General features: G+C 42.4%; 1 protein-coding gene across 3 annotated transcripts in view; it reads left to right on the top strand.

The window, feature by feature from the left end:
* atrnl1a (attractin like 1a) overlaps positions 1–13796 on the top strand; it is a 359651-nt gene that overhangs the window by 116134 nt on the left and 229721 nt on the right. For all 3 annotated transcript variants that reach the window (XM_087849988.1, XM_087849987.1, XM_087849989.1), the window contains 2 exons: positions 1990–2238; positions 2641–2778. In XM_087849988.1, the coding sequence (XP_087706114.1) occupies positions 1990–2238; positions 2641–2778 (387 nt within the window). The remainder of the gene's footprint in view (positions 1–1989; positions 2239–2640; positions 2779–13796) is intronic.

The following is a 13796-nucleotide window of genomic DNA, read 5'->3' as shown; positions in this document are numbered from 1 at the left end:
ATGTTACGCATTCGAATCATCTCACTGGGCTATAAGAAACAACACCTCGCATACCTCCTCTCAACCTTTTGGTTTCTTGTGTACACGGCAAGATACCCACAAAGTCTCTTTGTGAGTGTGTACTTCCACCCTGGCTTTGTAGACTAAAATTCATCATGACAAGAAGATGAGCTGAACTGGAGAACAAGAGCAAAACAAGAATGAGATTCAAAAACAAGCTGTAGAGTTAACTTTGGAAGGCCAGAGACTCTAGAAGGAAAAAAATCGAATGTTCGTCACCGATTGCCTGCTCTCTGCAGCGTTTGCTGAACTAAAAAGGCTTCGGTATGGAGATTTTCAGTTTTCTTCCACAACTATTAAATGCCATACCTTAAAAACATAATGCCATTTTTAATTCGCACTAGTAAAGTGTTTTTTGAATGTCACCTCCACTTTATGAATACAAATGCTCGTCTGAACATGTGGAGTGGCGTGGCAAAGAAAAGCCCATTTATTTCTAAATGTTGAGGGTCAAAGAAAAGGTGAAAGCAAAAGATGCAAACAATATTAGAGGTTGTAGATTACATCCCAGGAGGCTTTTATGGTGTTTATGCTTTTATTCAAGCTGTTGGGAAGAATTGTAAGTGTAAAAGACAGAATATGGATAAAATCAGCTTTTAAGGTTTCAAACCAAATGCGTGTTGAACATCTCTTTCACACACAGATAAGACTGGTGTTGAAGTATATGGTAGTAGTTCTACATATTTAAAACGTTTTGAGTTTGAAATGCTGCACTAACTAATATCATGTTGGGAAGACAACTGGTTTTTGTGCCTCTAAAGCAGGGGTGGGCAATCTCAGTCCTCGAGGGCCGGTGTCCTGCAGGTTTTAGATCTCACCTTGGGTCAACACACCTGAATCACATGATTAGTTCGTTACCAGGCCTCTGGAGAACTTCAAGACATATTGGTCGTGTCCAAATTCATGGGCTGCATCCTCCTGAGGACCCGGCCTTCGCGGTCTACGTGGGCCGGGTCCTCAGGAGGTCGCGTAGGCCGGAAGTAAACGGCTATGGAATTGGACGGTCTAGCCTTCTCGATCTACTCCCGCCCTTAATTCAGAGTATTTCCGGTTGTCAGCACCACATCATGAAAATCGAAAATGGACCCGAAATCTTTCTCCGTTTTTTGTGTTCATTTTTAATTATCAACGAGCTAACCCACATTCTCGCCTGAAAATATGTTTCAAGTTTATTTTGTGGCCCCAGAAAGATTAATAAGAGTAATTTTAAAACTTAGTAGCGGCCGCCATTGCCGGAAACTGGAGCTTGGCTGGGCCGCGCTATGAATTCTGGGATATGGTGGGCCAAGAAGGACACACCCGACCCATCCTTCAAATTCGGGGAAAAGGAGGACGCATTTGTCGGCTGCATTCGGAGGAGTCTACGAATTTGGACAGCCTTCGGCGCGTCGCTGTGACGTAATCGGTCTACAAATGCGGCCTCAGGAGGATGCAGCCCATGAATTTGGACACGACCGTTGAGGAGCTAATTTAGCCATTTAAATCAGCTGTGTTGGTTCGAGGACACATCTAAAACCTGCAGGGACACCGGCCCTCGTGGACTGAGATTGCCCACCCCTGCTTTAAAGTATAATCGGTAAAATTTGTCAGTATTTTGCTATCAAATGTAAATTGAGTGACCCATTAGTTGAATGTCCATATTCAAATGAACATATCCAGATACAAATCACACTGATGTTGTGACCTTTTAAAACCTTGCCAGAGAGATTGAAATATCATGGAGTAACATTACTTATTTTCCTTGGGCAGTAAGTACCTTAAGGTAACTGTTGTTATGATTTGGTGCTATAGAAATAAAACTGAATTGGACTGAATTGCATCGTCATCCTGACTACACAAGCAAAATTATTTTCCGTGACTGTAAAGTTTGCATGCTTGTATGCAAGTTTATATTTGATTTCTTTCTTTTTTACATCCCTTATCTGTCAGCCCAAAACTGTTCAGGTCTGAGGACGTGCGCCGAGTGTCTGGAGAGGGTGGAGTGTGGTTGGTGCGGTGATCCCAGTAACACCGGTAGGGGCGTTTGCATGGAGGGCTCCTACAGAGGCCCTCTGAAGCCTGTGACCGCAAAGGCAGGGCCCAGAGACCGGGATAGACTGCGAGACAGGGACATGGTGGTGGATCAGGGTCTCTGTTCATCAGACAGAGGCTACAACTGGGCTTTTATCCAGTGCCCCGGTGAGTGAACCACGAGACCAGACTGGACCAGATGACACTGAGGTTAAGCTTTGTGAACTCACCTTTCATACCCTGTAATTGAGTATCCCACTTAATTTGAATAGTGAAGCCTCTTCTGGCTGCAGTGTTTTATCTGCAGCTAGAACTGAAGTAGGAAATGTGCGTTTGCAATAGTTACCCACTTCATCTATAAGTATGCGATCGCCAAGTGATTCTGATAGTGAGCAATGTGTATGATGGAAGCAGACAAAATATTAGAAACACCTTTCAATGCGACGTTCAGCGCAAATAAAATGATAACCTTTGCAGGTATTTATTGCATTAAAACCACTTATGGTGAAGTGAAGATGATGTGTACTACTGCACAGGCTTTCTCATGTTCCTATGAATGTTCTCTTCCAGCATGCCAATGTAACGGTCACAGCAGGTGTGTGAACGGCAGCGTATGCGAACACTGTGGAAACCTGACGGCAGGGACGCACTGCCAGAGCTGCATGCCTGGTTACTATGGCGACCCCACCAATGGAGGGAAGTGTAATGGTAAGTGCAAAGGTGACGGAGGTTAATAACTTTGTTTTTGATGAGCATCAGCAAACCTCGTGAGTGCTCTGCAGAAACATCCTGTTCTGTGTGTGTCTGTGAAATAAGTTCATTTAAACGCAGCAGAAACATTTTGGCAGACGTTCCCTATTTTAACAGCTTTCAGACGTGTGAAAATATTACTTGTAACCAGCAGTTTACAGCATTGTAATGGCCACAAACAACCTGGTGGGGGCAGTGTTTAGAAGGCATGATTCCCAGCTTTGGTTCCTTTAGAGCTTGTGGTCACCAGCAGGACACCGGATGAAACCTGAAATGTATGTAGTGCGAAGAGGATTGCAGTGTGTGCGTTTCCTTTATTATTTTTTCTTTCTTTCAAACCTCCAGAATTAATGAAGATGAACACACAGATCTGTATGTTTTGATTAGAAGCAGCCTCTCAGCAGTTCCTCCTCACTTTTGTTTTAATGCTTCATATGGAAATAATCGTAGTGCATAATCCAGCAGTCGAAACAGGAGAGCGTGTGCGTGTGGGAAGCGTGTGTTAGCGTGATTTGAAGGCTTCTGGAGTCTGGTTTGGGAAGGTATGGGTCTTGATAGGAAAACAAAAAACCCCGTCAGCGACAGGAGAGTGTATTGAATGAGTGAGTGACTGCTAGAGTGTGAGTGAGGGAGGGAGAAGTGAGAAGGAGGTGCAGGAGCATCAGTCTCGCAGTGACAGATGTGCGTTTTGGCTTGGCGGCGGCATGACATTAAATCGCTCTTAATCATTTTCTTATTTCCTGAGTTGACTGGTGTCTCTGTCCCTGGTGGCTTTTTGCAAGGAGCACGGCGCTGATAGATGCACGCCTCTCTACGCCCCCATACAGTACAGCCTTTAATACAGTTTCTCTCCTTTTTTTGGCTTTATTTTCCTCTGTATCCTGTTTTTTTTCCTCGTGGTCTCCTTAACATCCCCTGGTCACATTTTCCCAGCTGTGTTTCTCTCCATGCTCCACACATTTTCTCTTCTTGACACCTCTTTAATATTTCCTCCATATGTTTTATGTCATATTCAACTTTCTTTTTTTTTCCATTCTTCTTCTCTCCTCACTTTATTCCTCATGTCCTTTCCCTATTTAATGTAATTGTCTAATCTTATTCCTAAACTGTTAACTATCTACTTTTTTCCTCTTTGTCACATTATCAGGATTTGAGTGATCGCTGTGCTGTTAGGAGTAATTTTGTTCTGTGAGGGTTTCTATGGTCAAACTGGTCACTGTTGAGAGTCCAGACATGCATATAACTTTAAAAACACAAGAACAAATCACCTTGCCTCAGAGAGGGTTACCTGGTCACCACCTGGGCCAGGCCTGGTGTGTTCCTACTGGCACAGCCCAAAAGAGCGACATGGGGCTTACCTTCCTCTAAGCCAGGGGTCTCGAACTCCAGACCTCGAGGGCCGGTGTCCTGCAGGTTTTAGATGTGTCCTTGATCCAACACAGCTGATTTAAATGGCTAAATTACCTCCTCAACATGTCTTGAAGTTCTCCAGAGGCCTGGTAACGAACTAAGCATTTGAATCAGGTGTGTTGACCCAGGGTGACATCTAAAATCTGCAGGACACCGGCCCTCGAGGCCTGTTGTGTTTATGTTTTACATTTTATTTTCTTCTTTGGCATATATGTGCTGGTTAAACTGGATTTCTTAACAAACTAATATCATCTATAATGTCTTTTTTCTTCTTTGACTACAGTGACTGCACTACCTCTTTTCACATCACCTTATTTTTTTCTCTTTTACACTTCAGCTGTTTGCTCTCTTAGACCCTACAGCAACTCTTTATCATCGCCATCTTTTTGTGTCACCTGTCCATCATTTCTATCAATATCCATTTTCTCCATCTTTCTTTATAAAAGGGACCACTAGATTTACCTTGGGCTAAATGGCTGGGAGGCAATGATGTGTGGCCGATCACAGCGCTGAATGATAGAGACACAGCTTTGTCCCTAGCAGGAAGGGGAAAGGCCTGTGCTCATAGCATTGTAAAGAGTATGGGACAGCAAGACAGTGGGGGGAAAAGAGTGAGAGAGACAGAAGCAAAGACAGGCTGACAGGGGGAAAGATAAAAAGCATGTGGTGAGATTTACAAGGTTAATATCGGTGGAAAAGGACAGTTGCCCTTGGACAGAGAGGCGATGAAGGAGTAGAGGAGGAGATGGAGGGATAAATAGAGAAGAAGAGATGGAGGACGGACAGAGGAGAGGGGAGTCTGTCCGTTCCCCTGTCCCCGTGACAGATGATTAACTAACCTTGTCAAATCTGGATGAAGTGTGCGTCTGTGTCTGTGTCTATGCATGTGTATGCCGGGCATTAGTGTCCCTTTTCTCTCACTATTCCATTCACCTTGTCCTGCACACATACAAACGCACCCACAACCACACCAAGCTTTAGAGCCGCAGCTGACAAAATGTTAGATGTTTGGTCAGACTTTCAGGCCCTCAGAGGAGAACATACATTTTAGAGTGTGACAGGAAGCATGCATGTTTTATACACATTCTGGCAGTTTTTGTTCTGTTGATTTTTTTTTTACATCAGAGAGTCAGACTGGTGATTCTTAAAACATTTTATAATAAATTTGTCATAGTTGGGTTTGCCCTGGAGTGTTAGAGGAAAACATCCACACCTGGGAGTATTACAACCGGAGTTCTTGTACCACGATCTACACAATGCCTGACCTCCAGCCTGTTCAGTGGCCTCATGTGGGCCATTTAGCCACCAAACAGCGCTTGACGATAAGGACTGAGTTACGGTGCATTTACACATCTTTGTGTAGGTGTTACAAAGGCTGTGTGTAGGCGAACGTACAAAAGGATTGTTAAATATTACCTGACGCTCTCTTTGTTCTAAAATTATGAATTGGGGGTCTTTGTCCAGTCACCAACAAAGATGTTAATTTGTGGTTGGCTTTGTTGCTGCCATGAAGGTGTCCTGTTACCACTGCGGCCTCTTTTTTTTTCCTGGTCTGTACCTGCTGATGTCTTTTGGTGGTGGCAGCCTCCAGCAGCTTCCATTAGGAGACAGGCTGACGCATTACAGTCAGGTCCACACATTTGTATAATGACAACATTTTTGTAGTTTTCCCTGTATTTTCTTTGGAGGATTTCCCATCCGCCACACTGGATGTTAAATAATGAAATGTCATTGAAGTGCAGACTTTGAGCATTATTTCACAGGGTCCAACAACATTATTACTTCAAGTGCTTGTGCCTGGATAAATGAGGAGGGTTGTGACAGGAAGGACAGCTGGTGTAAAATCTTTTTGCATCTTTGCCAAATAAGACATGGTTGGGGTGATTGCCCCTGGTGCAACAAGGCGTTGCTGGAAACTGTGCTACTTTTTGCTGAGGAGAAAGTAAGAGGAGGGGGGGAAGGAGTGTAACGACAGGCTGGACTGTGGAGGTGAGTAGCAAATTTAAAAGTAGGGTCACAAGTAAAGGGAGATAGTTTACTGATATGATGGAAAAGACATAGGAAGTAAGTGTGCAGGAGACCGGGTGGCAACGCCAGGAGTATTAAAGGTCGATTCAAGCTGTTCTACAGGAAAAGTGTGCGAATAGTGTTGTGAAGGTGAATAGTGTGTCTGGAGCTGGAAGTCAAAGGGGTGCAGGGCTCGCAAAATCGCCCGACGGGCGGGGCTGAGATAGATTTTGCGAGCCCGACCGGAGATATCGCTAGCTAGGACGTCGGGCTAGCGATTTTGCGAGCCCTGCGGTGATGTTCAGTGTTATTCGTGTGTATGCCCCACAGGTTGGATGTCATCTAGAAGAAGTAGTCTGGACTAAGGCCTGGTTTAGATTTCTGCAGAGTCTTGTATGTAAGTGGTCGACTTATGTTTCCAGCATTTATGCTTGTTTTGGTGCATTATGTGTTAATTACTGTGGGGTTGTGTGCCTGTGTTTTACATTAGGTGTCATCCAATAGAAATAAATAAGATGCCACGCTCTTTTATCCCCGCTGGGTCCCATCTCTCTGTGATGTGTCTGTCTAGAATTTTCACTTCTTTGTACATCCCTCGTGTCCATTCTAGTTTCAGTCATCTCCGTCCGGGAATTTATTCCTTATATTGAGACAATGATTGTTATTCTATCACTAAAAAATTTTAAAACTCCAGTGAAAGGATCTGCAAAAAGTAGCTGGAGTAGTTGACGGTGCTTACAGGCCAGTCATAATAGTGTAGTTACTTTTCTAGAGAGGTGCACTTCAGGTTATGGTATAGAGATTGTGACTTTCGCGCGTTGCATGCCGGGAACTCGTGGCAAAACAATCCAAGTACCGCATCAAATGCAAGCATTTGCAGCACCGCAAAACGTTCATTCTTCGGTTCCAATAAATTCTTGCTTTTTCTTTGCCCCCCAAAAAGGAATGTACAAAACGAAGGAGAACAATGCCGGTCCGTACAAAGACAGACTTGATGAAAAGTCAAAGAAAAGATACGAGGAAAAAATCAAACGAGTGAAAGGGTTAGACCTTTATGAGCACACAGAGTGGACAAAATACGTCCAACTTTCACCACGCTCATATTTATAATTATACGCTTCTTGGAGTGAGAGCATACACTCATGAAGTTTAGTAACTTCAGGTCACTGCAAAAAGCCCAGGTACAGTTATCGACGGATGGGTACAGGACCTTGAAATGCACCGTGTAGAAAGAAAGACCATCGTACGAACAAACGTAAGTTTACCAGTCTCACAATCGTCTTCATAAATACACATTTGTTAACCGTTTATTAATAGGACCTTTGAGCTCAACGGTAATTAATTAGTAGTGGAAATCATTTCTGGTACGCGTTACAGAAATGTAGCAGTGACAATAATACTGTATGCTGTAATCGTACTGGGCAATTAGTGATACAAAAAACCTGTTTTATCCTGTGAATAAAAGTATACGTTTTGGTAATAACAGAAGCGAAACGCAATATTGTGTCAGGACAATTCACTATTTATGCACAATAAACAAATGAGCATAGCGCGACAATTTCTGTTCAGCGCCAGACTTGCTTGTAACCTATATCACCAATTATGTTATGAAAAATGACGTATTAACTACTACAAAACACTGACCTTTGTGGAAATGCTTGGAGCAGACTAACCTGTGAGCTGGAGTGTTCTGGGACGTTATATTTGGTCTTTGAATGGCTGTAATCCAGGCCATCCGTCGCCTCTTTGTTACTTCGGAAACATGGCTCGAACAATTTCTCTTCAACGACGTAATCCGATAACAACCGATCTCTTTACCCGTCGGCTTCCCGTGGCTGTCATGCGACCGGCTATTGCAGTTAATAATACAACAGCTTCTTGCCATTTTTTGTGTTTCTTTTTATCGCTGTGTAACTGAGTTCAATTGAAAGCCTGCGTGCGCTAGTACCTCTTGCCACAAGTTCCCAGAATTCTTTGCGGTTTTACCCCTGAATGACATCACATTTTCAATCTCTATAGTGTTCAGAGGGGTTGTAAATTTCCAGCTGAAGCATAAATCCTCAGTAATTTGGATGAAGTGGTGGAGTGTGTCTCCTGGGACTGGTGACAGAGAAAGAGGAAGGCAGTGGCAAAGATTAAATGGTGGAAGTTGAAAAAGGAAGAATGTTGCACAGAGTTCAGGAAGGAGTTGAGACAGGCTCTGTGTGGTAAGGAAGGGTTACAGATGATGGGAATGTACTGCTGAAGTATTGAGGGAAACTGAGAGACACATTTGAAGTGTCATCTGGAGAGAGATGGCACTTTGTTGGACGGTGGTGGAATGAGGAAGCACAAGAAAGTATTCAAAGTAGACAGGGGTACTGGTAAGTTAAGTGTATAGCAGAGGAAACGCCTTATAGTGAGTTGTATGTGAGGCTGGACACTAAGGAAAAAGAAAGGGACCTGTATTAATTGGTGTGGCGTGGAGCGCCATCAGCTCATCACGCCTCCCTTGTTCAAAAGAGTGCGCCCGGACCTGGAGGTGGTTGTTGCGTGTAGGACGCAGCGTGTTTCAAGGCAAAAGCAACCAAAATAAAGGGTGTAAAGTGGGAACGATGTGGTCGGGTCTGTCATTCCCGTTTCAATTGGCTAGATAGAAAAATTAAGACAGAAGGTATGTGTAACAGGTTAGGATAATTGGTGAAGAGAGTCCTTGAGAAGTAGGAAAGAGTGCTTTGAGGAGCTGATTAATGAAGAAAAGAAGAGAAAATAGGATGGAAGAAGGACAGTTAGTGAATCAGAAAATGCAATCAGTTGGTAAGGAGGAAGTGGGGGCAGCTATGAAGAGTAGAAGGTAAAGGTGACATAACTGTGAAGGTATGGAGTCGTCAAGAAGAGAGCGCAGTGGAGTTTTTAACCAGATTGTTCAAAAGTGAGAGGATGCCTGAGGATTGGAGAAGGAGGTGCCAATTTTCAAGAATAAGGGCAAAGTGCAGAGCTGGAACTACAGAGGGATGAAGTTGATGAGTCAGACAATGAAGACAGTCTGGTTAATCAGTTACTGGTATATCTTGTGTACTTCTTATAAATATCTGTTGTGCTTTAACAATAACACAAATCTTTAAAAGTGCAATTCTTTAACACTCAAACTAAGAAGACAGAAAAACTAAAGATTTGTCAACAGAATTGACGGCGACCAAGCTGTGGTAATAAAGCTGTTAAACATTGTCTACACAGGGAACCAAATTTCATTTATTTCACGGTGAGAGTAGACGCCCAGCTAACATGTGATTCATTCTGTTTCCTGATTTTTGGGGGAACGCAATTTCTTGGCCTCTGTTTGCTTTGTGTGGTATGAATATAGCTGCATGTCCTCATTATTTACCAGTTCAGAATAAATAAGGCTTTTAGAATAATCGGAATGCTGCGGCACATATGTGGCTCTTTCCCTCAACCAAGTTCCTCGTACTCATCTCATTTCTTGCATTCAAATTATGTATTTCTTTTCAAATATATATAAAAATATATTTTTTGGGTATTACTCAGCCTCGGTGAAAAGTCATAAATAGCAAACAGACCACGGAGCGTCTGTGCTGCCCTCTCAATTGTCTTCCAGGCAAGACTTGAGCATGTATTATGTCTTCTTGAGCTTGTTATCCTTTGCTACCCAGTGCTTCAGCATATAATGCTCCTCTGCCATCGGCACCTCCCTTTGAACAGTTTTATTGCTTCCATAAATTTTGCATGATTCACATCAGTAGCTCCCTGTCTCCATTGCACTCTGATACTCCATCTTTCTCTGCACCACCTCACTTGCTCTCTCTGGCTGTCTCGGAGTCGCGGTGAATGTGTGATACACAGAAACGCTTCACATTTCAAAGGTAGCTGCTGGGGCTTGGGGATGTTTTGTCACTTATCTATATGGTTTCATCATTTCTTACAGGTTCAGCTCAGGTCAGTACTTGTTTCTTGTGTGATACAAAGAAGTTATTCAGTGTGCTTTAGTGTTCAAGCATGACGAGATTAATAAATCTACAGAAGCTTACAAGAATAGACAATCTGCTATGAATTAACTGAGAGAAAGAGAAAGGAGTACTTAATTCAATTCAATTTTATTTATATAGCGCCAAATCACAACAAAAGTCGCCTCAAGGCGCTTCATAGATACAGAGAAAAACCCAACAGTCATATGACCCCCTATGAGCAGCACTTTGGCGACAGTGGGAAGGAAAAACTCCCTTTTAACAGGAAGAAACCTCCGGCAGAACCAGGCTCAGGGAGGGGCGGGGCCATCTGCTGTGATTGGTTGGGGTGAGAGAAGGAAGACAGGATAAAGACATGCTGTGGAAGAGAGACAGAGGTTAATAACATATGTGATTCAATGCAGAGAGGTCTGTTAATACATAGTGAGTGAGAAAGGTGACTGGAAAGGAAAAACTCAATGCATCATGGGAATCCCCCGGCAGCCTACATCTATTGCAGCATAACTAAGGGAGGATTCAGGGTCACCTGGTCCAGCCCTAACTATATGCTTTAGCAAAAAGGAAAGTTTGAAGCCTAATCTTAAAAGTAGAGATAGTGTCTGTCTCCTGAATCCAAACTGGAAGCTGGTTCCACAGAAGAGGGGCCTGAAAACTGAAGGCTCTGCCTCCCATTCTACTTTTAAATACTCTAGGAACTTAGTTGTGGAGAATTTTTTCAGTCAGGAGTTTTAGTTTTGTTTTAGTTTTTTTTCTCATCACACATGTTGTCAACACAGCAGCACTTATTTTCCAGTTGACTCCAGACAGTCGATTGATGGTTTACTTGTGAAAAAACCCAAAGAGGCTGAGAACTAGAAACCAACATGAAAGTCCTTCGATGACCACTTAGGTTGGCTCCTAAAGTGGGTGAATCCCCTTAGATTCTCATGTTAAAGTCATAGATAAAAAAAATAACAAAAACAAAACATGTTTGTGGTCTCTGTGCAGTAGCTATTTTTTTCTTTTGCCAACAACTGTACAGGGAGTTAAGTATAACAAAAAAGAGCTAAATATCTCGAGATGAACACCTTATCTGGTTATTTAGTTTTCCTTTTGGAGAGACATTAATATCTGTAACATTATGCGCTACAGATGCGCTGCTCATTGGTTCAGATGTTTTAAATGGCCTATATTTACGTTTCCCTGACGAGCAGCCTTTTGCAGACAAGTGACCCAAGACAGCAGCACAGTGGAAGTAATTCAAAGTTTGTTGAAACACTTTAAAACCTCTTCAGGATGGAGTTCAGTGGATGTTTTGGTTGGTGTCCTCAGTCCTCACCCTCAGTCTCTGAGCTGCTATTTGTCTATTTCTTGCTTAAGTAGGAGGAGTTTTGGATCAGGCGTGACTCATGCGATGAATCCCTTTGTTAGTCATAGACACACAAACTGTGTTGTTGTTGTATTTTGAAGTCAACCTCCAATATCACAGGAAAATGCCCATAAAAAAAGAAATCAGTTGGATGACTGTCAGGCATTGCTGCTCTGTGAGCGAGTTAAGTTTGTTTTTTTGTATTTAATGTTTAAATATGAACATTACTGATGATTATTTGGTAAAGGTGGCATCTTATGTTCCAACTGGTGCCTTTTTGTTTTCCCTTTCTCTGTTTCAGTCTGTCCCAAGTTTGAGGTTTTGATGTACAGTCTCTAAGCGGGGTGTGACTGCAGGAGCTCTTTGTAAATTTGTGTTCAGTGCAGGAGCTATAGAGATGAGTGCTGTCTCTGCAAGAAACTGGCAACCCAGTAGCATCAACCACAGAATGGGACAGATAGGACAGCAGGGTAGTGTGTGTGTGTGTGTGTGTGTGTGTGGATCAGACAGAGCCAGCTGCTGTTCAGCTTCAGCAGCAGTGGAATAGCAGAGGAGGGATGCAGCCTGCAGAGTCGCTCCATTCACTCTTCTCTGTGGAAATGCTGCCAAATTCACTCTCACCTGCTGTCTCGAGTATGTCTTTGTGAGTGCGAGTGTTTATGTGTGTTTGTGCATTTTTTTAAACATTTTTTTTTGCCTATAAATATGCGTGTGTGTGTTTATGTACCTGTGGATCCCTGTGGCAGAATTGCAAACTACCCAGCATTCGTAGCGGTATCCAGTCATCTTCCCCCCGGCAGCTCTATTCCTGGCATGTGACTGGTCAACACACAAACGCATAGACAAACCCAAAACACACAAGCAGACCGACACACAAAACCACACACGTACAAACACTTCGGTAAATATGATTTTAAACGGCTTTTGAATCCTTTTTGATCTCCAGTCGGTGGAAATAGTGTTTTTGAAGTCTTTCTGCAGCTGTGACTCGTGTCTCATCTAGAATAAGCTGCTTTCTTTGAGACTCTCATTTATGGCATTCAGCTCAAAGAGAGATTAACCGGCATGCATTTAATAAATTAGTTCATGTGCTATCACGGAAGACAAGAAGTTATGCTGAATATACTAAAATAATGTATCCTTTACCTTTGACAACTTTTTCCTTACAAATGCAACCACAACAGTTCACACAAAAATAATATATATATTTGTTTGTTTTGTTTTGTTTTTTTCTTTGCAAGGTAAAAATGGTGTGCATACTCTTAACTGGGGCCACTGACCAGGCAGGGTTGACTAAAACAGCATTACAGGTTTTTAAAATTAAGTGGAGACCATGCAGAGAAATGTAATAGTATAGAATGTAGGGGGTCAGTGAGGTACTGAGGGTCTTGCAGGTGAGGAGTCTTTGAGGTTGAACCCCGATAAGCTTCTGCAGCATCATCTGTCGGTTAATGTATATTTTTTAAATGCATCAGTTTGGATTTGCACAATGTTGAACAGTGTCTCCTGAATCTCTGGGCCTGCCTTAGGTTTTTACACTGCTTAGATGCTGACCAGGCCCTGGGGGTTGGTGGGGATTTTTGAGGGATTTTAAATAGTATTTTGTGTTTTTGACTTTTCTATTTACCATATTTGGGAAAGAGAGATGATACTGTTTTTTGGCTTTCAAGACAAAACACTATTCAATTCACCAAATAATGAAATATTTAATACCACTTCCTCACATTCACAATCCCAGTGATCCCACTGCAGTCCTCCCTGATTTTGCTCCATCTGTCAGTTGAAACATGCGTAACAGAAAAGAACGAGGTATAAAAAAATTACTTTATTTCTGTTGGTAGAATATTCTGTATAGGGTCAGTGAGCAGGTTTATGTTCAGTGGAGGCAGTGTTTTATGAGTGTGTGTAGCTACTAGCCTATATTTAAAACTAGACTTAAAGTAATTATAAAAGAGAGAAATTAATTTCAGTTCATTTATGTCACTTTTCATGTATCTTTAATTTAATTGCTTAGCTTAGTTTTTTTTCTTCTTGACAATGAAAAATATAATTTGACAAAGTACGCCGGAGTTTCGCAGAATCGCCAAACGGTAACAATTTGTTAGGTGAGTGACTTGAAATCATCAGAACACCAGATAAATCTGCATTTGGAGAAAGAGTTGATACTTCACATATCACAAAGAAGAAAGTGAAAAATAACATCCTTAGATAGAACTGAGAGTCGGTTAATTAACAGCTTACTGCAAGTG

This window comes from Neolamprologus brichardi, chromosome 13 (genome assembly GCF_056152115.1).
Source record: "Neolamprologus brichardi isolate AB-2024 chromosome 13, ASM5615211v1, whole genome shotgun sequence".
Taxonomy (NCBI): domain Eukaryota; kingdom Metazoa; phylum Chordata; class Actinopteri; order Cichliformes; family Cichlidae; genus Neolamprologus; species Neolamprologus brichardi.
Note: the sequence above shows the minus strand (reverse complement) of the source record. Positions and strands in the feature narration are given on the sequence as shown.